The sequence below is a fragment of the Apium graveolens genome, chromosome 6 (assembly GCF_009905375.1).
Source record: "Apium graveolens cultivar Ventura chromosome 6, ASM990537v1, whole genome shotgun sequence".
NCBI lineage: Eukaryota > Viridiplantae > Streptophyta > Magnoliopsida > Apiales > Apiaceae > Apium > Apium graveolens.
Window position 1 is genome coordinate 43,840,384 of NC_133652.1, and position 27,904 is coordinate 43,868,287.

At 34.4% G+C, this 27,904-nt stretch overlaps 2 protein-coding genes across 5 annotated transcripts; one reads left to right on the plus strand and one right to left on the minus strand.

The window, feature by feature from the left end:
- Nucleotides 1–3,223: 3,223 nt before the first annotated feature.
- Nucleotides 3,224–5,300, minus strand: LOC141664969 (uncharacterized). Its single transcript, XM_074470927.1, has 3 exons — nt 4,692–5,300; nt 3,784–4,590; nt 3,224–3,607 (listed from the first exon to the last, which is right to left on the minus strand). The coding sequence occupies exons 1-3, from the start codon at nt 5,298–5,300 to the stop codon at nt 3,224–3,226; spliced, it is 1,800 nt and encodes a 599-aa protein (XP_074327028.1).
- Nucleotides 5,301–6,454: 1,154 nt separating this feature from the next.
- LOC141668253 (uncharacterized) lies at nt 6,455–27,637 on the plus strand. 4 transcript variants are annotated; one of them, XM_074475043.1, is made up of 14 exons: nt 6,455–6,544; nt 6,899–6,947; nt 7,030–7,129; nt 10,453–10,513; nt 10,701–10,796; nt 14,672–14,774; nt 14,888–14,982; nt 15,953–16,154; nt 16,510–16,558; nt 16,641–16,740; nt 19,410–19,753; nt 22,211–22,339; nt 22,776–22,895; nt 27,207–27,637. In XM_074475043.1, the coding sequence occupies exons 3-11, from the start codon at nt 7,043–7,045 to the stop codon at nt 19,436–19,438; spliced, it is 822 nt and encodes a 273-aa protein (XP_074331144.1). In that variant the 5' UTR covers nt 6,455–6,544; nt 6,899–6,947; nt 7,030–7,042; the 3' UTR covers nt 19,439–19,753; nt 22,211–22,339; nt 22,776–22,895; nt 27,207–27,637. The 4 variants fall into 4 exon arrangements, with proteins under 4 accessions (XP_074331144.1, XP_074331141.1, XP_074331142.1 ...); XM_074475040.1 differs by lacking the exon at nt 22,776–22,895; XM_074475041.1 differs by lacking the exon at nt 22,776–22,895 and having other exon boundaries at nt 27,214–27,637.
- The last annotated feature ends 267 nt before the right edge of the window (nt 27,638–27,904 follow it).

Here is a 27,904-nt window from a genome sequence, read left to right on the forward strand (position 1 = left end):
TTGGGAAATTGGAGGTTATTATTGTGAAGGCAATGGCTTCTGGAAAAGATTCGGCTGATGAAAAATATGCGTTTGGAAAAGGATGGGATACTGGAAAGATGTAAGTTATGCCTTCGCACGCTTGTGTGTATTTTCATGTAATTAATAGATTGTCTAAATGTTATCACATGTGTTCTCAACTAAATGAATATGTTTTTATGGAAACTTTAAGGTTGCAATTGTGTATTTATGATCGCATGAAAAAAAAGGGACTTCACAATGCTGCCGAAACATTTGCCAAAGAAGTAAATCTTGCGATGGTGGAATGTAAGCGTGTTCTTGCTCACATTATAGTTGATTTATGTATTGTTATTAGTTTTTACAACATTTGCGTAATTTTAATAAATTGTATAAGAAGCAATGTGTCTATTTTGTATACTTCTTTGTTAGTCTAACATAAGGAAAAATGATAGTATTCTTGAGAGTGAATTTGGCTTTGTAGATGTAAATCCAAAAGAGAGATTTTGACTCATGTCCTTGACTTTTTTTTTTGAAATTTGGGAAGATTATAAAGAAGCGGAGATTTAATATAAATGCGTATATTGTTTTTAATTTCTTATAGTATGTTACTTTTTCTTTTAGTATTTGTTTTTTCTTATTAATTTTTTTCACGTAGTGTGTATCTATGATCTAGTTATTTGAGAAACCTAATGATTTGAAATCTCATTATATTATATGTACAAATTTTTCCCGAAATATATATGCTTAAACTGAATGCTAGAGACTCAATACTCAATCTGACTATTATTATTACTGAACTGAAATTACAACTGTTTGATATTGGATAAACAACTCAAGTAATACGCTTATCACTACGATTTACAAGAGTATATGCCCACATTCGAGAGGGTGTGCTCTCCTTCTAAATCAACTCTCAATATAAATCCCAATCCCTTCACCTCCTTTTTTGCCTCTTTTACTTGCCTTGTTACTGCTAATTACCCATATGCCCTTGTGCTGCCATTTACCTCACTGCCCCCAGCTCTTTCCTGTTGAGACTCTTTTGTAGGGTCGTAGCAATACCCGGGGCCCAAACAGCCACCTTGTCCGCAAGGTGAAACTCAGGAAAACGAATATTCAAGCTGTCAAAATCTTCCCAGGTGGATTCCCATAATGGCAGATGTTGCCATTTAATTAATATTTCTGGAGAAGAGATGCCCTGTTGCTCTCTGACCCTTACTTCTAAGACCTTTTCAGGTGACGCTTCCAATACCATAGCTGCAGAGAGTTCAGGGGGAATGGAATTTGTTCCTGTAACTGCACCTGTAGCTTTTTTGAGTTGTGAAATGTGAAATACATTATGTATTTTGGCTGCGGCTGGAAGATCTAATCGATACGCCACCTTACCAATGCGATCCAACACTGCAAAAGGCCCATAATAACGAGGGGCTAACTTGTTGTTGACACGCCTGGCCAGAGATTGTTGCCGGTAAGGTTGCAGCTTGACATAAGCAAACTCACCTGGTTGGAGTTCTAAATCTCTGCGATGGCTGTTTTCGTATGACCTCATCCTTTGCTGTGTTTGAATTATATTAACCTTTAATTCGTCTAAAATAGCGTCCCTCTCTATTAGTTGTTCTTCCAAGGAAGCCACAACGGTGGTAGGTTCAGTAAAACGGATTAGAGTTGGTGGGGGCCGTCCGTATACAACTTCAAAAGGAGATTATTTAGTCAAGGAATGGTAGCTTGTGTTGTACCGGTACTCGGCCCATGGAAGCCACCTGGCCCAGCTGCGAGGTTTACCTTGAATAAAACTCCTTAAATAACCTTCCAGAGTTTTGTTTACTACCTCCGTTTGGCCATCCGTTTGTGGATGATAAGTTGTGCTGCGGAGGAGAGATGTGCCCTGGGAACGGAATAATTCTTGCCAAAACAGGCTCATAAATATGCAATCACGGTCAGAGACTATGGTGGATGGGTACCCATGTAGGCGTACTATCTCCCTGATGAATGCACTTGCAACAATAGGTGCTGTGAAGGGGTGAGAAAGCCCGACAGAATGTGCATATTTAGATAGACGGTCCACCACCACGAGTATGGTGTCCACTCCTTGGGATTTAGGTAGGCCCTCTACGAAGTCTAGAGAAATATCTTCCCATATTCGGGAAGGAATAGGCAATGGTTGCAAAAATCCAGCGGGCATGAGGGTTGATTGCTTTTGTTGTTGACAAGTCTCGCAATCATGAATATAGGCCGATATTGTTTTACGCATTCCGGGCCAAAACCATTCTGATGCCATCCGTTTGTAAGTCTTAATTTCTCCGGAGTGTCCCCCTAATGGTGAATTATGATATTCACTAAGAAGCTTACTGACCAGGCTGGACTTTGAAGGGATTACCACTCGACCTTTGTACCTCACTAAACCTTGCACCAGCTCGTACCCTTTTGGCTGACTTTGATTATTTTCCAGATCAATTTTAAGCTTTTGCAGAAATGGATCTTGCTCCACTGTTTTTTTAATCTCGTCCCAAGCTACTCCGCCCATAGATATTAAACTGCATAACTCTATTCGTTCTAAGACAACCTGTGACAAGGCGTCTGCAACCTTATTGGTGTTCCCAGGCTTGTAAGCGATAGAGAAATGATACCCCATCAGCTTACTAACCCATTTTTGATATTGTGCTCCCACTTCTCGTTGCTCTAATAAAAATTTGAGGCTCTGCTGATCGGTTCGGATAACGAAAGGATGTCCAAGAAGATAGTGTCGCCATTTTTGAACCGCGAGTACTATCGCCATCAATTCCTTTTCGTAGATGGACTTTAATCTTGCCCGCTGCCCCAATAATTTGCTAAAATATGCGATGGGATGCTCCTTTTGCAACAGCACTGCTCCTAACCCAAATCCCGATGCATCGGTTTCCAAAGCAAAAGGAAGGCTGAAGTCTGGTAAGCTCAACACTGGGGCTGTCACGAGGGCTTCCTTTAATGCCCTAAACGCTCTTGATGCATCTGTTGTCCACCCGAAGCTGTCCTTCTTGAGTTGGTCAGTTAGTGGCCCTGCAATATGAGCGTAATTCTTGATAAACTTCCGGTAATATCCTGAAAGACCAAGGAATCCACGCAAGCTTTTCAGGTTACAAGGTTCGGGCCATTCCATCATTGATTGAATTTTTGAAGGATCCATTGCTACCCCTCGGCTGGATATCAAATGGCCAAGGTAAGCGATTTCCAATTTGCCAAAATCTCACTTTTTAATGTTGGCATAAAGCTGCTGTTCTCGCGAAGTTCTCAAAACAGTCTCTACATGTTGCACATGTTCCTTCAGATCTGCACTGTATACAAGTATGTCGTCGAAGAATACGAGCACAAATTTACGGAGGTAGGGACGAAATACCTCATTCATAATTGCTTGGAAGGTTGCGGGGGAATTCGTTAGGCCGAAAGGCATTACTTGGAATTCGTAATGCCCCTCATGAGTCTGAAAAGCAGTCTTGGGTACATCCTCCGTGTGCACCCTAACTTGGTGATACCCGGATTTGAGTTCCAATTTAGTGAAAATTGTTGCCCCATGAAGTTCATCAAGAAGCTCGTCAATGACCGGAATTGGGAACTTATTTGGAACGGTGACCTTATTTAAAGCACGGTAGTCAACACAAAACTTCCATGACCCGTCCTTTTTCTTTACTAATAAAACCGGGCTAGAGAAAGGACTATCTGAGAGTTGAATAATTCCCGTGTGAGCATGTCGTGTATGAGTCTTTCTATCTCATCCTTTTGCACTTGCGGGTACCGGTACGGACGTACATTCACTGGGTTTTTCCCTTCTTGCAGCACTATATTATGGTCTTGATGCCTCACTGGTGGCAGCCCCTTGGGAAGATTAAAAACATCTTGATATTTCTCCACTAGTGGTGCCAATAGCGGGGGTATGTCCATTTGTTCTTGTAATTTCCCTTCATTTTTTGTAATAGCCCGTAGATAATTAAATTCTACCAAATACCCTTGGCCTTCTCTACTCAATGTTTTCATCATAGCCTTGAGGGTAATTCCTGTACGGCCAAGAGATGCATCTCCTGTTAAAACCACCGTTTCGTTTCCCATCTTAAAGGATATTTTCTGTGACTTCCAATTGGCAGTCATGGTACCCAACTTCTCCAGCCACTGGAGCCCCAGAATTAGATCAGAATTACCCAACGCAATTGGAAGAAAGTCTTCTACGATTGTTAGCCCCTGCAACTGTAAAACTACTGATTTACACTCCCCGTTACTATGAACCATTTCACCTGTTCCCAAAGAGACGCCAAACATTTTTGATGTGCTGCATTCTACTCCTAATTTTTCCACTGCCTGAAGAGCTATAAAATTGTGTGTAGCTCCAGGGTCCACCATAAATATTACCGGACTTCCATTAACTTCACCACGAATCTTGAAAGTTTTCGGACTTGTCAAACCCACCACAGAGTTTAATGATATTTCTGGCCGCATCTCGACCTCTTCCCTCGTGTCACCTTCCTGAACTAACTCCTCCGATAAAGTCTCCTCATCATTGGAACCATCTTCCCGAGTAAGGAGAACACTCAGTTCCTTCCGCTGACACTTATGCCCAACACTCTACTTCCCATCACAACGAAAACACGGCCCTTTTGATCTCTTCTCTTGTAATTCCTTCTCATTTAACCGTCTCACATCCCCTATCGGTTTCGGGCTGCTGCCTGTTGAAGCCCCTGATTGTGAATAACTCGAGTACGAAGATGGGCTAAAAGACTTCGGGCTAGATACATTTGATTGGAACGGGGTGAAGTCAAAACTGAATGCCCAACGTAAGGACCTGTTTTCACACTGGCATTGAATCCCCACTTCGAATCATTCTTTGGTTTGGCGTGTTTTTGCTTCTCTTCCACCATATGTGCCAACTCCATAGCATGGTCTACTGTTAATGGCTCCAACAAACGCACCTCCGCTCTTATATCCTCCCTCAAACCATTTGAAAGTGCCTCCGAGACATTCTCTAAGGGAGCTAGCAATTCTATTAATTTTAATCGATAGTCAGAGACCGTACCTCCCTGCCTATGTGCTAGCCACTGTTCCTGCAACGTCCCTGTGGATTGTGATCGAAATTGTCGTCGTAACAGTGTCTTAACCTGTTCCCAGCGTTCAATGGGTCGTCTTCGATGTTCCCATTGGAACCAAAGCAATGCTTGCCCTTCCAAAGCAACTATCATAGCCTCAACCTTCTCTTCTTCGGTAAGCCCATAGAAACAAAAAAATCGCTCAGCCCTTAAGATCCAACCATCAAGATTGTCCCCGTCAAACAGAGGCATGTCCAATTTCTTATAGTATGTTACTTTTTCTTTTAGTATTTGTTTTTTCTTATTAATTTTTTTCACGTAGTGTGACAAGTATCTATGATCTACTTATTTGAGAAACCTAATGATTTGAAATCTCATTATATTATATGTACAAATTTTTCCCGAAATATATATGCTTAAACTGAATGCTAGAGACTCAATACTCAATCTGACTATTATTATTACTGAACTGAAATTACAACTGTTTGATATTGGATAAACAACTCAATTGATACGCTTATCACTACGAATTACAAGAGTATATGCCCACATTCGAGAGGGGGTGCTCTCCTTTTAAATCAACTCTCAATATAAATCCCAATCCCTTCACCTCCTTTTTTGCCTCTTTTACTTGCCTTGTTACTGCTAATTACCCATATGCCCTTGTGCTGCCATTTACCTCACTGCCCCCAGCTCTTTCCTGTTGAGACTCTTTTGCCCTTCCTTTCTTTCCCCTGTTATATCTTATCCCGGTCCACCTGTCTGGTTGTGGGGTCGTAGCACTTATGTGTAAGAAAAGGATAATGAATATTGTAGACTGTTACATATTATCAGCTAATAAAGTTTAAGGTAAATTGAGTTTGTTTTTTGTTCATATTTTTTCTATGAGTTATATTTTTCATATTACTTATCAATATTTATCTACATATTTATAAACTTATAAATGCTTACTTAGTTACCTTATTATAAGAAAAACGAGATGACTACATATATTGTTCATGTTAACATGTAATTTAAATTGTCCATATAATCAAAAAATTATTTTACCATTTTTTTCTCATTATTTTAAAAAAATCTCCTATTTTGTCATTTAATTAAATGCCTAGGGTCTCTCACCTCTCCCATCTCTTTTTCTCCATAATTACAGCTCTTTTTCTCCATAATTACAGCTTTCACAGATTTTACATATGATTGTGTGTGGTGTGTGTTGCGTGCGTGAGAGAGAGTTAGTTTTTGAAGCATATTTCCAATGTTGCTTCATTCTTAAGTATAACAGCTTGTCGTATTTGCTTAGTCGTGAATTCTGAAGAGGGCTTGTTGCAAGAATGGTGGGAGGTATTTTGGCCTCAGTTCTGTTCTCGAAAGACAAATATTGATGAAGAGGCCGATAGGTCTGAACAAACCCCAATTGGATTCGAGGAGGGGCCTCTTGGACTTTCTCCTGCACAATTGCTCACGACTGAAATCACACCTGTGCCCCCTTCTGGAAATGCAAGGTAAGTTTTGTATTATCGAGAAATTATCATTTGTTAAATATTCTTTAAGTTTATATTATTTGCTTGAATTGTACATGAATATAGAGAGTCCAATGGTCTTTGTAATTGGATAACCTTAACATGTTGTAGAAATGTTATGTCATTCCTAAATAAGTATGTATTTAATTTCTACAACTAGAATTACAACTCGGCAATTTTTTTTAAAAGTGATATTGGAATTATTAAATCGTTTTTCCAAATTTATATGGAAATCTTGAAACTGTATTTCGTGCCATATGGATATTATCTTTGTTCGTCCCTTGACCCTTACAGATAGTGGTTTCTCATCTTTTTGTGTTTATTTGTGTGCCACAGCCACCAACAGATGCCAGCTACTCTTTTGGCCTCTCCCCAAGTTGTCAAGGTATGGTTATTACGTTTTTGAGCTCATAATTGTGGAAAGTCGAAAGTGGATAGAGACTTAAGATATTTTACATATGTTGCAGGTTCTAGGGACTGATGTTTCTGGAGAACGGTCTGTACAAATGGGGTCAACTTGTCCTGCAGAGCAGGGTTCGACATGTCTACCGGAATCATCTAATGCGGGTTTGTCTGATTCTTGAAAGTATACATCAAATATTGGGTGTGCAGAGATAATTGTGGCAACATCTTATCTGTTGGCCTTAGTCTTGTTTTTATCTAGTTCGTGGTATCATTATTTTCTTTTAAAATAACCCCAGAGGGGTTGAACAATCATGAGAAAAATTTCAAACTTTTTGTGTATTCATTTTACAAGTACCATGCTCTAATAAAGCATAAGATATTTTTGGTTAACATTGTAGGCCAGATCTATGTTTGTTTTCTTATGAGTTATGTTATATTATGTTTTTGCTTTTCTTGTACTATTAAATAGTTGCCACTATATTATACTATTTATTTTATTTCAATGCATTTGTAAATTGTTGATGTGTTTGGTCAAGTATTAATTGTTTCCACTATTGTACTATTTATTATATTTCAATGCATTTGTAAATTGTTGATGTGTTTGGTCAAGTATTAATGTTATAGTTGGTCCAGAGGAAAGAAAAGGACTGTTGACAATGTATTACATATATAAATATTACCTTTAAATGTGTTAAGGAACCAGTCACTCTAAAAACTCAATGTGTTAGAAGAAGGCCCTTTCCAAAATCTTATATTAGTATTCGAACACTTCCCCTCACTCAAAAGCCCATTTTTGGGTCGAAGAGTGGATCACGGGCTCCCTTCTCCGGGGCATAAATTGTCTTCGTGTCCATGATGAATTGTGAGAATATTGGGGTTGCAGGGAGTCAAACTTGAGATCCCCGCCAGCCAGAACTCTGATACCATGTCAATGAATCAATCACTCTAAAACCTCAGGGTGTTAAAGCAAAGTCCTCTGCAGGATCTTATATTAGTATTCTAACAAAATGGTATGAGAAAATATTTTTTGTCTTTCGTTTGTATCATTATCTGGCCAATGCTGATACTAAGTTATTTTGTCTTAAAAATTAATTTGTATTTGATAATAAGTTATTCTGTCTTAAAATTTAATTTGTATTTGAAACAAGGAAATCGATAATGCAAGGGTTTCAACTCCTGGTGGAACTTTGTTTTTCTATGTAGGCCTATGTATCTTGCATTGACTACCACAATAGGCCATTCCCCTTTGGTACCCAAATATGATGTTAGTCTGCCCTTTTAGAATGAAATTGGTAAGGATTCCAATGATACGACCCCATTATTAGTCAAAGTATAATTTAACTTGATGGAAGCAAAATTGAAGAAATGATACGATGGTTTTGTGAGTTAAGCATGCCGAAAATTAGACATATTCGTAAATATGTATTATGGTTCCTTTCGCTCAATTTATACTTTGTTGTAGCTTATTTTCAAACACTTGATATTATATACATATTGAGCCTTTAATTCCTATTGTGGTTGAAAATAAATTGGAGGTAGAAGTGATTGAGTTTGGTTCAATCACCATGCTTTTATACTTTCAATCATATTATTTTGTTGTCATTGATACAGTTTTGGTTTCTTGAGTAAATTTAACACTTGGAATATGTTAGTGTGATGTTTTACATATTTACAATCCTGTCTTACTTCTCATCACAACAATGGTCTGAGTAAGATATATTATATTCGGACAGTGTAAACCAATTTAGTAGATATCTAAAATTTTTGTACCATGTAATGACTATTTGTCTTTTTGATAAATTTTATATTAAAGGCTTTTGATTCAACCATTTTAATGTAAAAATCTCACTTTGATTTGATCTTAATTGTATTACTTTTTTAATATTAACAAATATTCCAATTGTATGAAAATTATTGAATTGATGCTAATATTCCCACTTTGTTCCCTTAAATAACTTCTCACCTTTGTTTCGTAATACGTTTTCAAGTTCGTATTTTAAAAATGTTTTGGATTATGTCATACTTAATGATGCATAACAAAAATTAATTTGACTAATTATTATAATGGAAAGATAAACTTGGCTAGACTAAGTGAAAAAATCCGACTACTCCGTAATTTCCCAATCCAAAAAGAAGAAATAATTGTTCAACATCCAATGCTAATTTCGGTCAGCTTTTTTTGATACGTGGCTGATGATATTAAACTAAATTTTAAGAAACTTACAAAGTAAGACAACCGTAATGTCAAGATCTTAAATCAATAACATTTTTTTAAATTCCCACAATTACGCAAATCAAATCTTTTTTGTTTAATGGAGTAAAATTCCTAATAGTTAATGTAAGGAAAAACATTTCATTATTGTTTGCTTTTACCTTATAAATTTTATTTTCTAGTCTTTCCATACAAATCCTTTGATGTATATTTCCTTTTTTTTGCTACATATCCAAAATTACTCTGGTTTGCTATTTTTCTCTTTGAATCTTGAGGTAGATGTTGGGAAATTTTGTGATTTAATTATATTTCTCTCCTTTACTTTTTTTTTCACCATTAAACTTGACTTACGGCAATGTTGGCAGTGTCGGCTTTTTCGAATCTTGGTAAATTGAAAGTTTTGTTGTATCAAATGACTTTTTGAAGAGAATGTGATAATAGAAGGAAACTCACTTTCAAGAATAAAGGGGAAGCATAAAATATGCGAGTCATACTCTTATGTGGATTTGATATTTTATGATGACTCGGAAATTTAGTCACATACTTGTATAGTTGTATATATTTTTGCGTTTGATGTTGATTTACTTAATTTAGGTTTTTAAGGCTGAAGCTATAAATTTACAATCACATGAAGGAAAAGAATTTACATGATAGTGCTAAAAGTTTTACTAAAGAAGTAAACGTCGAAATACCACAATGTGAGTTATTGTGGTCAAGACATATTTAGTTGTTTTTATATTAGCTTTTAGTGAACGAATTTATATCCACGGGAAAATAGAAGATTTTTCTTTTTTATAATCTTATTAGTTATTACCATGCAGTATGGACTTGCATAAAAAAACTTTTTTCCCACTTGACACATGTTTCTGTAGGGGTTTCCCTTTTTATCGCATGTTAAAATAAAATACCAAAATTCTTCGAGACGATCTTTATCCCAGAGAATATACATTTGCAGAATTTGTATCATCTTCTGCACGATACACGGAAGGTTAGCAAAAGAATACGCAAAAGAATACATATCATCTTATATCATCTCGTCGCATGATAAACACACAAACATTTATATATATATATATGTATATTAATATATTAATATTTTCATTTTTTATAAATCAAGCATGGGTGACAAATGTTGCTTTGATATAGGCATCTCAGCCATATGATTACCTCACATCCACATATCTACATGCTGATTTGTTCCCTTCTTATTTCTGTTATACAGTTTACTACAGCATTGTGTATATATCTGAGGTTTAGTTGAATTCATACTCAGGTTTCAGCCATCAATTTAATATGGAACAGCTATGCTGGCTTTGTTCAGAACCAAACGGCTGGTAATTCCCAACGAACTCTAGCTGGAAATCCACAACAAAATGTCATTCACGCTCACGTGATTGGTGGCTATCTGTCTCTGATTAAATTTGTGGGGCAGCCTCCAGAGAGTGTTGCATGCTCCTTCGAGGATTAGCCAGAGGATAGCTGGTAAGTTTCTTATGAATACTGATTCATCTAGTATTTTAGTGCAGCCAGCTGCACAGAGGGGCCTCTCCAGATGTGTAATTGCCTCAGACTCAGATCTCATCAGTGACATTGTGCCACCTTCCGGGCAAACCCCAGGTAAATTGATGTTTTCAAATTGGAACTGTGTTTGTCACTTTTTAATTGTTAATAGATATAGCAAGTCCGGTGAGCCGTATGATACTGTGATTAGACAACATTTGAAGTCTAGGCACAAATCAAATTAACCTACTGCAGAAATCAAACTAAACAACTGAGCAGAATAGGAGTAACCCCTTTTCAGAAGCAGTATAGTTTGCTGAAACGAGGCAGATGCAGCATAATAAATTCTAATGCAATAATTAAACGTGCAACAGTTGTAAGAATATGAATGTGATCGCACGAACAAATTATCAATTGGTTCGGCCCTTTACCTAGTCTATGGCCCACATCCAAGTCCCCATGCCAACTAGCATAGAAAATCTATTACTAACTCTTAATAATAAGCTTACAACTTTAGTTAATTTGAACTTGAACCTCCATCCACCCTAGCACCTCTGCTAACCCTGGGGTTTGGACTTTCTTGTAATTAAACCTCCCTTAGCCACAGCTTGGCTATGGTGTCAGAGATAAAAATTGAACAGCTTTTGTTATTTTAAAAAAATGACTATATATGTGTGGTTTGCACCTGGTTTTGCATAAATGTAAAAGAAAAAAAATTCTCATTCTATTTAAGCTCTCTTTACGTTGAGATTTGACTTGCATCCTCCGTGTTTTTAGTTTTTTCTTCATTCTTTTCTTGTTACTTTTTGTTAAGATTGAAAGCAGGGTAAGGGATGTCTTGTGTGATTAGCGTGAGAAATGCAGAATCAGTGGGACTCAGTGATTTTGTGAGCTGCATGCTAAAATAGAAATTTCCTAAGCTTTTGCGACCGTGTAGGCTAAGTTTTTTGTGTTCAAAATCCGAGGCTTCACCTATACATTAATATTTACTGTGGAAACAAAGAGGAACCATGATGTGCTTAATTGTTTGTGAAAGTAGCAAATCTTGAGCGGTAAAATGTAAGTGATTTTATTGTGCACATTTTGTGTGAATATGTTGGCAATTGTTTTCGACTGAAAATGTCTGTGTTTGTCTTTTATCCGGATGAAGTTTTGGGTGAACTAATTGGTTGTAATCTTGACCTTATAAAAATATTAATACACTAAAATAAAACTAAAAACATATTTTTAATATTTTTACAATGCAAAATTATATAATTTAACTATAATTTGTCATGTCGCCGTATCCGTGTCAAAAATCTGGATAGTGTCCAAATGTCTGAATTTTTTCAAGAGAACCAAAACCGAGTCCGGGTAACATAGATTATGGGTTGGAATCCTAAGAGAATACTTCTCCCGCAGTTGAGTTTAACCAAAACCCTTGGATTAAAGGTTCTTTAATCGTTGTATCACCTTAGGGCTAGTCGATTTTTGCTATTAATTTGTGGAGAAGTTTTATCCAATGGTGGGAAAAATGATGCAATCATGTATTTTGTAATTTTCATCATATTTTAGGCTTACTAACCTTTTGGCCCCTAAAGTATATGTGTTTATACCCATAAACCCCTGAACTCTGCGAGCATACATTTTGACCCCTAAGGTATGTATTTGCATACCCTTTAGCCCTTTTTACCGTGACATTAAAATATTGGAGGGCAAAAAAGACATCTTACCTTCGAGGTGTATCAGTGCTTCTCATACTGTACTTACCTTGAGCTCTCTAAAGCTTGTAATCTTCATTACCTGAATCATTAACAACCCTCGTGCTGGGCTGATGTTCCTTGTGCTGACTGATTTCTTTTATGAGAATTGTTTTAAAATCCGCAGAAGCACTCTTATTTTTTTGCTCTTGCGTTGGCAGAATGATTGTGGGTGCATTAGAAATTACGTTGTAGTACTTGTAATATTAAAGGTTAATTGCCCATGCTGGCTGTTGATACCAGCTGGTTAAACCCAGATTTAGCTTGCTCATAAAGAAATGATACTACCGGCCACTACACTGCTAGTAGTCGTCCATATTTTCTGTTTAAATATTGAGATACGATGTTTCGTACTGCACAAGATCATTAATCAGGAAACACACACCAATATTGGATAGTGTTTCTGCTTAAAAGTTTGCACGGTCCTTTGCCGGCATGCCTGTGACATTGTTAATTGCAAATGATATGGGGTTGATGCTACTGGATTTGGAACTCTGAAGTTGGTAGTGTATAGTGATTACATTGCGATCTAAAGCACAGGACCTTATACAGATGTTAGTGACCAACTATAATAGTTGCATTTTCTACTATAATAGTTAGCCCTTAAAGTATAGTACGGTGTATTTTTTCACCCTTAAGTTAAGTTATGAGAAATGTACCTTTTAGCCATTATAACGGTACAACTTGGAGGTCAAATGTCTTTTTTGCCCCTCCGATTTTTTACTGTCACGGTAAAAAGGGATAAAGGGTATGAAAATACATACCTTGGGGGTCAGAAGGTACGCTCGCGGGTTTATGGGTACAAACCCATATACTTTAAGGGCCAAAAGGTTAATAAGCCTTATTTGTTATGCAATTTTTAAGTATGACAACTAGATGATAACTAGATTAAGTTTAATTTAAGGATTTACGTGTTAAATTTTAGAATATACCACGACGATCGTATGTTATAAGGATTATTTTAAGTATTATATTTTTTGTAACATATTTTGAGTAAACATCAATCTACTAAATCTTTTTTGTCTTAGCTGACTGTAAATACTCATGCAAGCATGGCTTCACAAAGCCACTTATCCTATACCACATACTATCGAGTCTAGGCCAGTATGCTATAGAAAATTATTCTTGGAATTAAGAAGTTTGAATTTTGGAGTGTTCTTTTTTCATCTATATGTTATTCTTAACTTGTAGATATTGCTTCGGTTGTAAGTAATATATTTATTCTCTTGTTTCGTTAGCAACCAAAATTGTTGTACGAGGAAGTTTTGGTATGTTAGTTTATTATTCCTTATTTTTTAACTTTTTGAATAGTGATATTGGTGTAGGTGAACATTTTGTTCTTTGCCTTGCTATGTTGGTTTTTAACATTTTTTTTAATTATGTACTACAAGAAAATGTGAGTTGTATCATATTTAATTACATATAAGCTTCTTTTGATAATAATCTTTGTTTCTTAGTAATGAATTCAAGATTCTTTCCTATGTATTTTTTTTCCTTTTTTACATACTTTATCTTTATTACAGTGAATTTAAAATTCTTGTCGATATATTCCTTATTTTTTCTTTATGTACTTTATTTTTCTTTTTATATAAACTCTGTTTTTATTAAGGTCAATTGCACCTTACTATTTAGTGTTATTACAACATATTACAGTAGTAGGTTATGGTTAGTATCTATATCTTTCTATACATTTGTATTTTTGTTACTTTTTAATAGCCAAAGTTAATGACTACAATATCTCATTAATTGTTAAATTCTTTGTTATCTATAAGATTTAATAGGGATAATATCAAACAAAATCTAACTTATGCTCACCTCTATGTGCATTTATTCTTTTGTTAAATAAATAAAAGTTTATAATCAAAAGCTAGTAATAGTCTCTGAAGTACAATTTATGTATATGATGATATTGTTTATGATATAAACTAAGTAAATTCGTATAATCATTATATTAAAATAAATTCTTGTAATCAAAGTAAAATCAAATTTCGAATGCATACTTTTTGTTTAAGAATAAATCTTGTTAATTATACATATAATCATTTTTATGAAGGTAACCGTGAGGTATATAAATTAAATTAGGGACAAGCCTCTATAATAATTCAGATTCTTTTCCGCAAACACAATACTTCACTTCGTCTGCTTCCATTGTAGGTAGCTTTGTGTTTTTCTTAAATTATAAGTGTATCCAATTTTAATATCTTGTAATTTAGTCGTCTCTTCATAACAAAAAATCATTTTGTTTGATTCTAGATCTTGGGAAATTGGAGGTTATTATTGTGAAGGCAATGGCTTCTGGAAAAGATTCGGCTGATGAAAAACATGCGTTTGGAAAAGGATGGGATTCTGGAAAGATGTAAGTTATGCCTTCGCATGCACGTGTGTGTTTTTTGATATAGTTAATGGATTGTCTAAATGTTATCATATGTGTTCTCAACTAAATTAATATGTTTTTATGGAAACTTTAAGGTTGCAATTGTGTATTTATGATCGCATGAAAAAAAAGGGACTTCACAATGCTGCCGAAATGTTTGCCAAAGAAGTAAATCTTGCGATGGTGGAATGTAAGCGTGTTCTTGCTCACATTATAGTTGATTTATGTATTGTTTTTAGTTTTTACAACATTTGAGTAATTTTAATAAATTGTATAAGAAGCAATGTGTCTATTTTGTATACTTCTTTGTTAGTCTAACATAAAGAAAAATGATAGTATTCTTGAGAGTGAATTTGGCTTTGTAGATGTAAATCCAAAAGGGAGATTTTGACTCATGTCCATGACTTGATTTTTTTTCTTGAAATTTCAGAAGATTATAAAGAAGCGGAGATTTAATATAAATGCGTATATTGTTTTTAATTTCTTATAGTATGTTACTTGTTCTTTTAATATTTGTTTTTTATTATTAATTTTTTTCACGTAGTGTGACAAGTATCTATGGTCTACTTATTTACCTAAAGATTTGAAATCTCATTATATTATATGTACAAAATTTTCCCGAAATATGTATGCTTAACTTGAAACTTTTATGTGTAAGAAAAGGATAATGAATATTTTAGACTATTACATATTATCAGCTAATAAAGTTTAAGGTAAATTGAGTTTGTTTTTTGTTCATATTTTTTCTAAGAGTTATATTTTTCATATTACTTATCAATATTAATCTACATATTTTAAACTTATAAATGCTTACTTAGTTACCTTATTATAAGAAAAACGAGATGACTACGTATATTGTTCATGTTAACATGTAATTTAAATTGTCCATATAATCAAAAAATTATTTTACCATTATTTTCTCATTATTCTTAAAAAAATCTCCTATTTTTTCATTTAATTAAATGCCTAGTGTCTCTCACCTCTCCCATCTCTTTTTCTCCATAATTACAGCTCTTTTTCTCCATAATTACAGCTTTCACAGATTTTACATATGATTGTGTGTGGTGTGTGTGTTGCGTGCGTGAGAGAGAGTTAGTTTTTGAAGCATATTTCCAACGTTGCTTCATTCTTAAGTATAACTGCTTGTCGTATTTGCTTAGTCGTGAATTTTGAAGAGGGCTTGTTGCAAGAATGGTGGGAGGTATTTTGGCCTCAGTTCTGTTCTCGAAAGACAAATATTGATGAAGAGGCCGAAAGGTCTGAACAAACCCCAATTGGATTCGAGGAGGGGCCTCTTGGACTTTCTCCTGCACAATTGCTCATGACTGAAATCACACTTGTGCCCCCTTCTGGAAATGCAAGGTAAGTTTTGTATTATCGAGAAATTATCATTTGTTAAATATTCTTTAAGTTTATATTATTTGCTTGAATTGTACATGAATATAGAGAGTCCAATGGTCTTTGTAATTGGGTAACCTTAACATGTTGTAGAAATGTTATGTCATTCCTAAATAAGTCTGTATTTAATTTCTACAACTAGAATTACAACTCGGCTATTTTTTTTAAAAGTGATATTGGAATTATTAAATCGTTTTTCCAAATATATATGGAAATCTTGAAACTGTATTTCGTGCCATATGGATATTATCTTTGTTCGTCCCTTGGCCCTTACAGATAGTGGTTTCTTATCTTTTTTGTGTTCATTTGTGTGTCGCAGCCACCAACAGATGCCAGCTACTCTTTTGGCCTCTCCCCAATTTGTCAAGGTATGGTAATTACGTTTTTGAGCTCATAATTGTGGAAAGTCGAAAGTGGATAGAGACTTAAGACATTTTACATTTGTTGCAGGTTCTAGGGACTGATGTTTCTGGAGAAGGGTCTGTACAAATGGGGTCAACTTGTCCTGCAGAGCAGGGTTCGACATGTCTACCGGCAGCATCTAATGCGGGTTTGTCTGATTCTTGAAAGTATACATCAAATATTGGGTGTGCAGAGATAATTGTGGCTACAACTTATCTGTTGGCCTTAGTCTTGTTTTATCTAGTTCGTCGTATCATTAGTTTCTTTTGAAATAACCCCAAGGGGGTCGAACAATCATGAGAAATATTTCAAACTTTTTGTGTTTTCATTTTACAACTACCATGCTCTAATAAAGCATAAGATATTTTTGGTTAACATTGTAGGCCAGATCTGTGTTGTTTTCTTATCAGTTATGTTATATTATGTTTTTGCTTTGCTTGTACTATTAAATTGTTGCCACTATATTATACTATTTATTTTATTTCAATGCATTTGTAAATTGTTGATGTGTTTGGTCAAGTATTAATTGTTTCCACTATTGTATTATTTATTATATTTCAATGCATTTGTAAATTGTTGATGTGTTTGGTCAAGTATTAATGTTATAGTTGGTCCAGAGGAAAGAAAAGGACTGTAGACAATGTATTATATTATATATACATATATAAATATTACCTTTAAATGTGTTAAGCAACCAGTCACTCTAAAAACTTAATGTGTCGAAGAGTGGATCACGGGCTCCCATCTTCGGGGCATAAATTGTCTTCGTGTCCCTGATGAATTGTGAGAATATTGGGGTTGCAGGGAGTCGAACTTGAGATCCCCGCCAGCCAAAGCTCTGATACCATGTCAATGAACCAATCACTCTAAAACCTCAAGGTGTTAAAGCAAGGTCCTCTGCAGGATCTTATATTAGTATTCTAACAATATGGTATTAGAAAATATTTTTTGTCTTTCGTTTGCATCATTATCTGGCCAATGCTGATACTAAGTTATTTTGTCTTAAAAATTAATTTGTATTTGATACTAAGCTATTTTGTCTTAAAATTTAATTTGTATTTGAAACAAGGAAATCGATAATGCAAGGGTTTCAACTCCTTGTGGAACTTTGTTTTTTCTATGTAGGCCTATGTATCTTGCATTGACTACCACAATAGGCCATTCCCCTTTGGTACCCAAATATCATGTTAGTCTGCCCTTTTAGAAGGAAATTGGTAAGGATTCGAAAGATACGACTCCATTATTAGTCAAAGAATAATTTAACTTGATGGAAGCAAAATTGAAGAAATGATACGATGGTTTTGTGAGTTAAGCATGCCGAAAATTAGACATATGTGTAAATATGTATTATGGTTCCTTTCGCTCCATTTATACTTTGTTGTAGCTTATTTTCAAACACTTGATATTATATACATATTGAGCCTTTAATTCCTATTGTGGTTGAAAATAAATTGGAGGTAGAAGTGATTGAGTTGGGTTCAATCACCATGCTTTTATACTTTCAATCATATTATTTTGTTGTCATTGATACAGTTTTGGTTTCTTGAGTAAATTTAACACTTGGAATATGTTAGTGTGATGTTTTACATATTTACAATCCTGTCTTACTTCTCATCACAACAATGGTATGAGTAAGTTATATTATATTCAGATAGTGTCAACCAATTTAGTAGATATCTAAAATTTTAGTACCATGTAATTACTATTTGTCTTTCTGATAAAGTTTATATTAAAAGCTTTTGATTCAACCATTTTAATGTAAAAGTCTCACTTTGATTTGATCTTAATTGTATTACTCTTTTAATATTCACAAATATTCCAATTGTATGAAAATTATTGAATTGATGCTAATATTCCCACCTTGTGTACAAGCTGCAATCTGATGCTTGAGTTCATTAATGCGGGGACCGTTTCCAGCCGAGAAACGAATTCGAATGTCATCCCACATGTCCTTTACGTTGTCCGTAATAGGGACAGATGATCGAATGGATGCATCAAGTGTGTTGTGAATCTAAGCACCGAGCATAGAATTAACTTGCACCCATTGAGCCTTCTGGTTAGTTTCTGTTGGTATCTTGATTGTGCCATCAATAAATCCAATCTTATTGTTTGTCTTAAACGCATTTCGCATCGAGCGAGACCATTCCTCATAATTTTCTCCACGCAAAATCACTGGTGATTGACGATGCTGGTATTTGATGAGGGATGTAGATAATAGGCCGAGGATGCATCGACACCCTTAGTTGTTCTGTCATCACTCTTCGTTTCTTTATCATCAACCATTGTTGTGAAGTATCAAAAGAATATTCTGGAATGAAAAATTTGATATGTCGGATATTCAGACCCGCTCTGATACCATGTCAAGGAAACAGTTACTCTAAAACCTCAAGGTGTTAGAGAATGACCTTTTCCAGGATCTTATATTATTCTAACAGGTTTCCCTTTTTATCGCATGTTAAAATAAAATACCAAAATTCTTCGAGATGATCTTTATCCCAGAGAATATACATTTGCAGAATTTGTATCATCTTCTGCACGATACACGGAAGGTTAGCAAAAGAATACATATCATCTTATATCAGCTCATCGCATGATAAACACACAAACATTTATATATATATATATATGTATATTAATATTTTTCATTTTTTATAAATCAAGCATGGGTGACAAATGTTGCTTTGTTATAGGCATCTCAGCCATATGATTACCTCACATCCACATATCTACATGCTGATTTGTTCCCTTCTTATTTCTGTTATACAGTTTACTACAGCATTGTGTATATATCTGAGGTTTAGTTGAATTGATACTCAGGTTTCAGCCATCAATTTAATATGGAATAGCTATGCTGGCTTTATTCAGAATCAAACGGCTGGTAGTTCCCAACGAACTCTAGCTGGAAATCCACAACAAAATGTCATTCACGCTCACGTGATTGGTGGCTATCTGTCTCTGATTAAATTTGTGGGGCAGCCTCCAGAGAGTGTTGCATGCTCCTTCCAGGATTAGCCAGAGGATAGCTGGTAAGTTTCTTATGAATACTGATGCATCTAGTATTTTAGTGCAGCCAGCTGCACAGAGGTGCCTCTCCAGATGTATAATTGCCTCAGACTCAGATCTCATCAGTGACATTGTGACACCTTCCGGGCAAACTCCAGGTAAATTGATGTTTTCAAATGGAACTGTGTTTGTCACTTTTTAATTGTTAATGGAGCCGTGTGATACTGTGATTAGACAACATTTGAAGTCTAGGCACAAATCAAATTAACCTACTGCATAAATCAAACTAAACAACTGAGCAGAAAAGGGGTAACCCCTTTCAGAAGCGGTATAGTTTGCTGAAACGAGGCAGATGCAGCATAATAGATACTAATGCAATAAACGTGCAACAGTTATAAGAATATGAATGTGATCGCACGAAAAAATTATCAATTGGTTCAGCCCTTTACCTAGTCTATGACTCATATCCAAGTCCCATGCCAAGTAGCATAGAAAATTTATTACTAACTCTTAATAATCAGCTTACAACTGTAGTTAATTAGAACTCGAACCTCCATCCACCCTAGCCCCTCAGCTAACTCTGGGGCTTGGAATTTCTTGTAATTAAACCTCCCTTATCCACAGCCCGGTTAAGGCTTCAGAGATAAAAATTGTATAGCTTTTGGTATTAAAAAAATTACCATATTTGTGTGATGTGCACCTGGTTTTGCATAAATGTAAAAGAAAAAATTCTCATTCTATTCTACATTCTTCTATATATATATATAATAGTTCCCGAAGCCTGTTTTGAACAGTAAACATGGTTTTTTAAAATTGCCATTAAAGTTACGAAATAACCTGCTACACTTCACGTGCGTAGTCATTTAACTAATTGTAAAAAAATACTCCCTCCGTCCCTCCCAAATGTTTACATTTGGGTGGGGCGCGGAGTTTAAGAAAAATGATAAAATAGTGGAGGAAAGTTAAAAAAATGAGTAAAGTAGTGGGACCGATTAATATTATATGTATAAAGTGGGTATAGTGGAGAGAAGTAGTGGATGTAGTTATTTTAAAAATTATAAAAATCTTACTATTTTTGGAAAGTTTTGAAATGTAAACAATTGGATGGGACATCCAAAAAAGGAAAGTGTAAACAAATGGGAGGGACAGAGGGAGTAATCAAAAAGAACAGTTCATGTGCTGCTGACTGCTTACTGCTGTGCTTTTCCACATTGTACGCCTTTTATTCTTTTCAACCCCTTGGTTGTATGGGTGTAAAGACGAACCGCTCAACCGCATTTAACCCTCGCAACCGAACGGTGTTTCGCGGATAATCACGAAATGCGGGTTGGTTGTGTATTTAAATTTTAACAATCGCTTATCCGCGGTTTGAATGCTGTTTTAAATTTAAAAAATTACAAAATCGCAACTGCGACTGCAAATCGCGACATATATTTATAATGAAATATATTTGTAAAAATATACTTGATATCATATAAATTATTAAATAAACACATTTATTTTTTTAAAAAGTTATTCTTAATATTCTAAGATTAATTGACTTTCGTTAATGCTTAATTTTATAATTTATTCGCACTGAAGTAGGTTCACTCTAGTCGCTAGGATGCAAAATTTGCAACTCAATTTTCATGTTTCTAATTTCTGTGCGTATTTTATTAGTTTTTAGTATCCTTGTTGCACACGGAGCATTAATTTATATTTTATTTTTAAATGTAAACTTATCAAGTAAATTAAACTTAAATTTATTAATACTCTGAATCTATTTCTTTTTGCAAACTATTAATTATTTTATAATAAGTGATTGAATTGCAAACCGTTCTGCAATAATCGCAAATTCGCAATTGACGCGGTTAACCACAACCGCTAATACGACTACGGATGACTATTTTCAAAACTGCTCTTACCCCAAAACCGATCCAATCCCTTCCTTGCTATACTCTTTCACTTTATACATAAAAGATAGATATCACATATATCGAGAATACACCAAATCCAAATTCAAATCTACATACAGTCATACACATACACATTTGAATTAGTGACTCTCCTCCTCTTCCTGTCAATCTTCTAAAACACGTTCTATCTTTCTCTCATTTCTACTAGCTGTTAAATATGTTTGTATATGTAGCTTTGAGCAACAGAGCTTCATTTTCGATTATGTATATATATGATGTTGATTATTATGTTTATGTTTATTGCCACTGATGGAGATGAATTTTGATTATATGTGTGATTGTTTGTACTCTAATTGTTGTGTTTGTTGATGAAAGGACATCTAATTTTCTATGTCCCTTTAATAGATGGTGTTTTATGAGCTTTCTTCCTTTAATTTATGTGATGCATTCTTCTAGTTAGTTTCATATTTTGCAATATTAGCTACTTTTCTAATACTTTCTTCTTTGTTTGTATTGCAGTTTGAAATTTGCAGATGTACTGTTTGATGATATCTCTAAGAGAAAATTTTGATAACATTCTCAAATTTAGTTTTTTTTTGTGTGTTCTATAATTTAAATATTTAGATGAACTGCAGATGAACTAATTTAGATATTTGTTTGAATTCTGTACTAAAGAATCTCTGTTCTGAATTCTCATAATTCCTGTTTAATCAAATGCAGGAGACGGAAGCAAAGGGTGCATCAAAGAATTTCATGATTTACGGAGCTGGACTAAGTTTTTTGTGAGGGAACAGATTTGACTAAGGTCATACTGGCTTTTTTCCTTCATTGCTTAGTTACCAAGTTCAGGTAGATACGCAAATACACACTCCTGCAAACTTAATTTTTTTTTTCAACACAAATGAGAGATACAACCAACTAATCTGATTAACATGCAATGTACAGTTTTAGCATGCTAATATTAAATGTTCACACTCTTTATAAGTGTTTAGCTATTATGAGGAACAATGTGTTGCTAAAATATAAAAAGTAAAAAGTAGGTAATGAACAAGTCCCTTGGTCCTTGTGGAGAATTGTGTTGTGTTTGTAAGCCTTGCTGCCTGTAATCTGACCCTGGCATACCTCTACCATTTGTAGTGGGCATATAAATTGCTCAGCAATATTTCGGGTTTCAGAATTGTATGCAGCAGACTTAACTGTAATATTTGTCAAGTAAAATGAAAAACTTAATTATAAAATGTAATGTACTAAATACGAATGTTTAACGTTGTATCTCCATATTAAGCTTCAAAGCCGAGCACTGCGGGCATCCCTACTAGTACATTTATATTTACTGTGGAAACAAAGAGTAACCATGATGTTGCTAAAATGTTTGTGAAAGAAGCAAATCTTGAGCGTTTAAAATGTAAGTGATTTTATTGTGCACATTTTGTTTGACTATGTTACCTGGAAATTATTTTCAACTGAAAATGTTTGTGTTTGTTTTCTATCCAGATGAAGTACTCGGTGAAGAACTTATTGGCTATAATCTTGACCTTGTAAAAATAATATTAAAATAAAATAAACTAAAAACATATTTTTATAATATTTTTACAATACAAAATTATATAATTTAACTATAATTTGTCATGTCGCCGTATCCGTGTCAAAAATTGGATAGGTTCCCTGTGTGAATTTTTTCGAGAGAACCAAAACCGACATTCAGATATGTGTTGTGTCGGATAGTCCGAACCCGAGTCCGAGCAACATAGATTATGGGTTGGAATCTTAAAATAATACTTGTCTCGCAGTTGAGTTTAACCAAAATCCATAGATAAAAGGTTCTTTTATCGTGGTCACCTCAGGGCTAGTTGATTTTTGCTATTAACTTGTGGATGAGTTTTATCTAATGGTGGGGAAAAATGATGCAATTTGTAAGTATGATAATTCTCATTATATTATGCATGTTACTCGATGATAATTACTCCCTCCGTACTCTATCCGTCCCAACCCAAATCTTTACATTGGGGGACGGGGACTCGACACGCACTTTAAGGCTCTAATAAAATGTAGTTGCCTAATTTTTTTAAGATATTTTTTTCTTCTAAATAAAGATATGATGTTCAAATTTTATACAAAAAATAAAATTTTAAACATAAATTTTGGAATTATACTTTATAGTAGCTTTAAAATGTGTGCCAGACATGAAAAAAACTGTAAAGAAATGGGCGGAACGAAGGAAGTATATTAACTTTAGTTTAAGGATTTTGCGTGTTCAATTTTAGAATACATCTGATTTTCTTAAATATTATATTCTTTGTAACATATTTAGAGTAACCATCAATCTACTTTTAAATACTAGTACAGTACAAGCATGGTTTCACAAAGCCGCGTAACCTAGACCACATATTATGGAGTCTAGGCTAGGATGCCAGAGAATATTGTCCTTGGAATGAAGAAGTTTGATTTTGGAGTGTTCTTTTCATTTATATGTTATTCTTAACTCGTAGATATTGCACTTTATAGCTTCTTCATCTCCAGTCAGATTTGATCCACTTGTAGAAGCTTCTAAAGTAAGTGATCATTCAACATTCTCTTCAGGAATATTATATTCCTCTGCTACAGGACTTGTTGATTCTTTCATGGTCTTGTTATGGTCTTGTTCCTGTTGTTCACTATCTCAGACCTATGGTTGACATTTCACAGTATTTCTTTAGCGTCATAGGTCTTCAACTTGTCATAAAACTCTTCCAATGACATTGTGTTGAAATCCAGTCCTTCTCTGTTGGATGACACTTTATTTTTCAAATGACTGGGCAAGGTAAGAATAAACTTCTATTTATCTGTTTCTGTTAGTATTTCTTCCCAAGTGTACTCATTTCATCCCGAAGTTGGGTATACCTTCCAAGCAATTGTCTGATACTTTCACCGGAAAGAGATTTAAACTACTTGTACTCAGACATCAGAAAATTCAATCTATTTTTGTCTTCAGTTAATGGTTTCCTACATGTGTTTAATACTAACACAATCCTTAATCCGATGACGCATGCTGGGATCCATCGACTCAACTAAAATTGATCGAAGACTTGCATCCAAAGAAACTAATTCCTTATCCCTATCAGTGTATTCAAACGGATCCTTTGGGATAAACTCTTGAGGAAGTCTACTGTTTGAATCCGTAGTTACAGAAATGTCATTTATTGGTACAAACGGACCACTCTGTAAAATTTCATTATAATCACGGTTTACTACTGAAATAAATAGAGTGATCTTTTTCTTCCACAATTTATAGCTGTTTTCACTGACATTATTGAAGGAAGGAACCTTGATGTCGTTAACTGTCCAAACACTCATATTTTTAACTTTTTAATTTTTTTAATTATGTACTACAAGAAAATGTGAATTATATTGATAATAAAGAATTTTGTTTCTTAATAATGAATTCAAGATTCTTTTCTATTTATTTTATTTATTTTTCCTTTTTTGTATATTTTATCTTTATTACAGTGAATTTAAGATTCTTTTTGATATTTTCTTTATTTTCTTTAAGATTCATGTACTCTATTGATATATGTGTGAATTTAATATGTGTGTGCAAGCTAACATTGAAATAATACATGTAAATGGTCCTGGTTATGATGTGTTTTAATGTTTCTTTCTTTAGCTTTTAGCTTTTAGTGTACGAGTTTACACTTCATCCTGCGCTGTCGGGTAAAGAATTATCAAGAATTTTTGTTGTTAAATTTCAAAAGTTGAAAATTATTTCTTTCTTAAGTGAAGAGAAAGAGAAAGGAAAGAAGAATATTTTTCCCAATTCTATTGTTTACTCTTTTTTCTTTCACGTCATACAAAGTATTTGGAATATTTAGATTTATGTTTTCATATATGCTATAGTGATGGAGATAGAAGAAAATTGTTAATATAATGGTGGCTAGTATTCCGGCATATACTCTGCTCAAGTTTGTCAAACAATTTCAAAGCGCGTGGTCTTCCAAACACGTCTTATTGCGTGAATTGTGAATATTTGTTGTTACACTTCCTTTTAATAAATGTATATTTGAGATTTGATTGAATTAATAATCACCCATTAATTTGAAATTTTCTAGCTTGCTAGCTTGGAAATTTCTAACCATAAAATATTGAAGAGACAATATTATATTCAATGAAATTCCAATAATCAAGTGTTCAACATTAGGGATGGCAATTTGTATCGAACCGTTGGATACCCGATCCGTACCGATCCGATCGGGTTTTACCGAACCCGAATATTTCGGGTTTGGATTTGGGTTCAGGTTTAATTTTTAAACCCAAATCATTTTCAGGTAGGGTTTGGGTTTAAGGCATACCGTTCCGAACCCGACCCGAAAACCCGACCCCGTCCCGTTCCGACCCGAAACCGATCCGAAACCCGTGTTAATATATAAATAATATTTTATATTTTATAAGTAGTAATATGATATATAATATAATATATTACTAATATTAGTACTATAAAAATGTACTTTTTACAAACTATTGCATTAAAGTCGTTGAAATATGTTTTTAGCAAGTATGTTCAGTACAAGTATAAAGGTCAACATTGTTGCATTATTTCACTAACAATTTTATTCACAGAGGTATGATCCATTGTCATCTCTGAACCCTCTAATCTAACCCCAAAAATTTCAATATTGTCATATTTATGAACACTTTGCTCAAATCAAATCCTAGTAATTTTTCACCAAAATTTGTGCAAATTAAGGTGCAATCAGGTTCGGGTTCGAGTTCGGGTTTGACAAAAATAATCGGGTTCGGGTTTGGTTTTTGCTCAACCCGCTTCGACCGACCCGATTGCCATCCCTATTCAACATGAATAATAGCTCTCTTTTATTTTCATTCTTCATCATAATAGGGCTTCTACAGTTAATTTATTACATTTGAAATTATCAGTTGTTATCTTACAGGTTTTTGATAATTGTATTTCACACATACAACCGAGAACACAATAACATGATTTTCGAGAATGCAATTTTGATGAAGACTGTTTGTTAGGGTTTTTGTAACTATTGTTTGACCGAATAATTCATTCCGACCTTATCTCAAACAAACCGTATCTGATAAACCATGTTTGAAATATTCAAGACTTATGGTTTACCGGGTTTATCTCTTTAAAACAAACTAACAAAACAAACTAACAGATTATCTCCAAAAGACTTATTCAAATGTTTTTCAAATAGATCAGTTTACCTTATCCAGAGTTTGAAAAATCAATATGTTACAACATTGCCTATATATACAACTCATTGTTTCAGATTTCATACGACACTTACACTATTCACAAACTTTATATTAAAAACATCTGAAACCTCTTTCTTACTGTACATCTTGAATATCCAGTGAACAAGAAAATAGTTGAGTTGTAATCTTTCCATTATTGTCGAGTCGCTCGACTAGTCGCGACTAGTCATCGAGTAGTCGCTAGTGGAGGGTCGACTTAACTTGTCGACTTGCATTTTGTTAATATTTTGTCCGGCTTGACCTCGACTTGTCGACTGGGTCGACTAGAAGATCCAGTCGACCGACTAGTTCATCAAGTTAAAAAAGGCCCAGGCCCAACTACTTATTTTAACTTAATACCGTAAAAAAATAAAGCCTAGCCCCTTTTTGTTATATATATACACACACTTATATACACACATATACTTACATATATGTTAGATATATTTGAGATGTCATGTCTAATATGATTTGTGTTTAGTTTTCAGAACTTAACAACTGGACAAATCAAGACTTACTGAAATCAAGACTTACTGGAAGTCATAATTTAATATCAGAACTTAAGGTCATATCAGAACTTAAGTGCGGGAAGACTTTTAGATAAGGAATGAAGCTGATTTACAGGAGAAGATCGAGACTAAGACAAAAAAAGATATGCATGGAAAGAGTTAGAAGACTGGAAGACTTGTAGAAGATATCTGATTGATATATTTTAGGAGACAGAATTATATTCCATATCAATTAAAATATATCTTGTAACTGTGTACTATATATACACATACTTAGGGTTTACATTATATATGTTATCATTATCGAGAAGATTATATATTATAATCTAGCAACTCTTAGTGATATTTGTTCATCACTGAGAGAGAACAACAGTTCTTATTGTAACAGAGTTTATTTAATATATTTGATCTTTGTTACATACTTATATTTAATCGATTTGATTGTATAAACACTGTATTCAAACCCCTTCTACAGTGTTGTGTGACCTAACAATTGGTATCAGAGCTTTTCTGTTAACACACATACAATAAAGATCCAAACAATCATGTCTAAAGAAGCACAAACTCCAACCAAACCCACCCAAACTCAAGAAACTCAAAACACTCAAACCCACAGTCGATATGAGACTATTAGGGTTCCCATACTGAGACATTCTGAGTATCCCATATG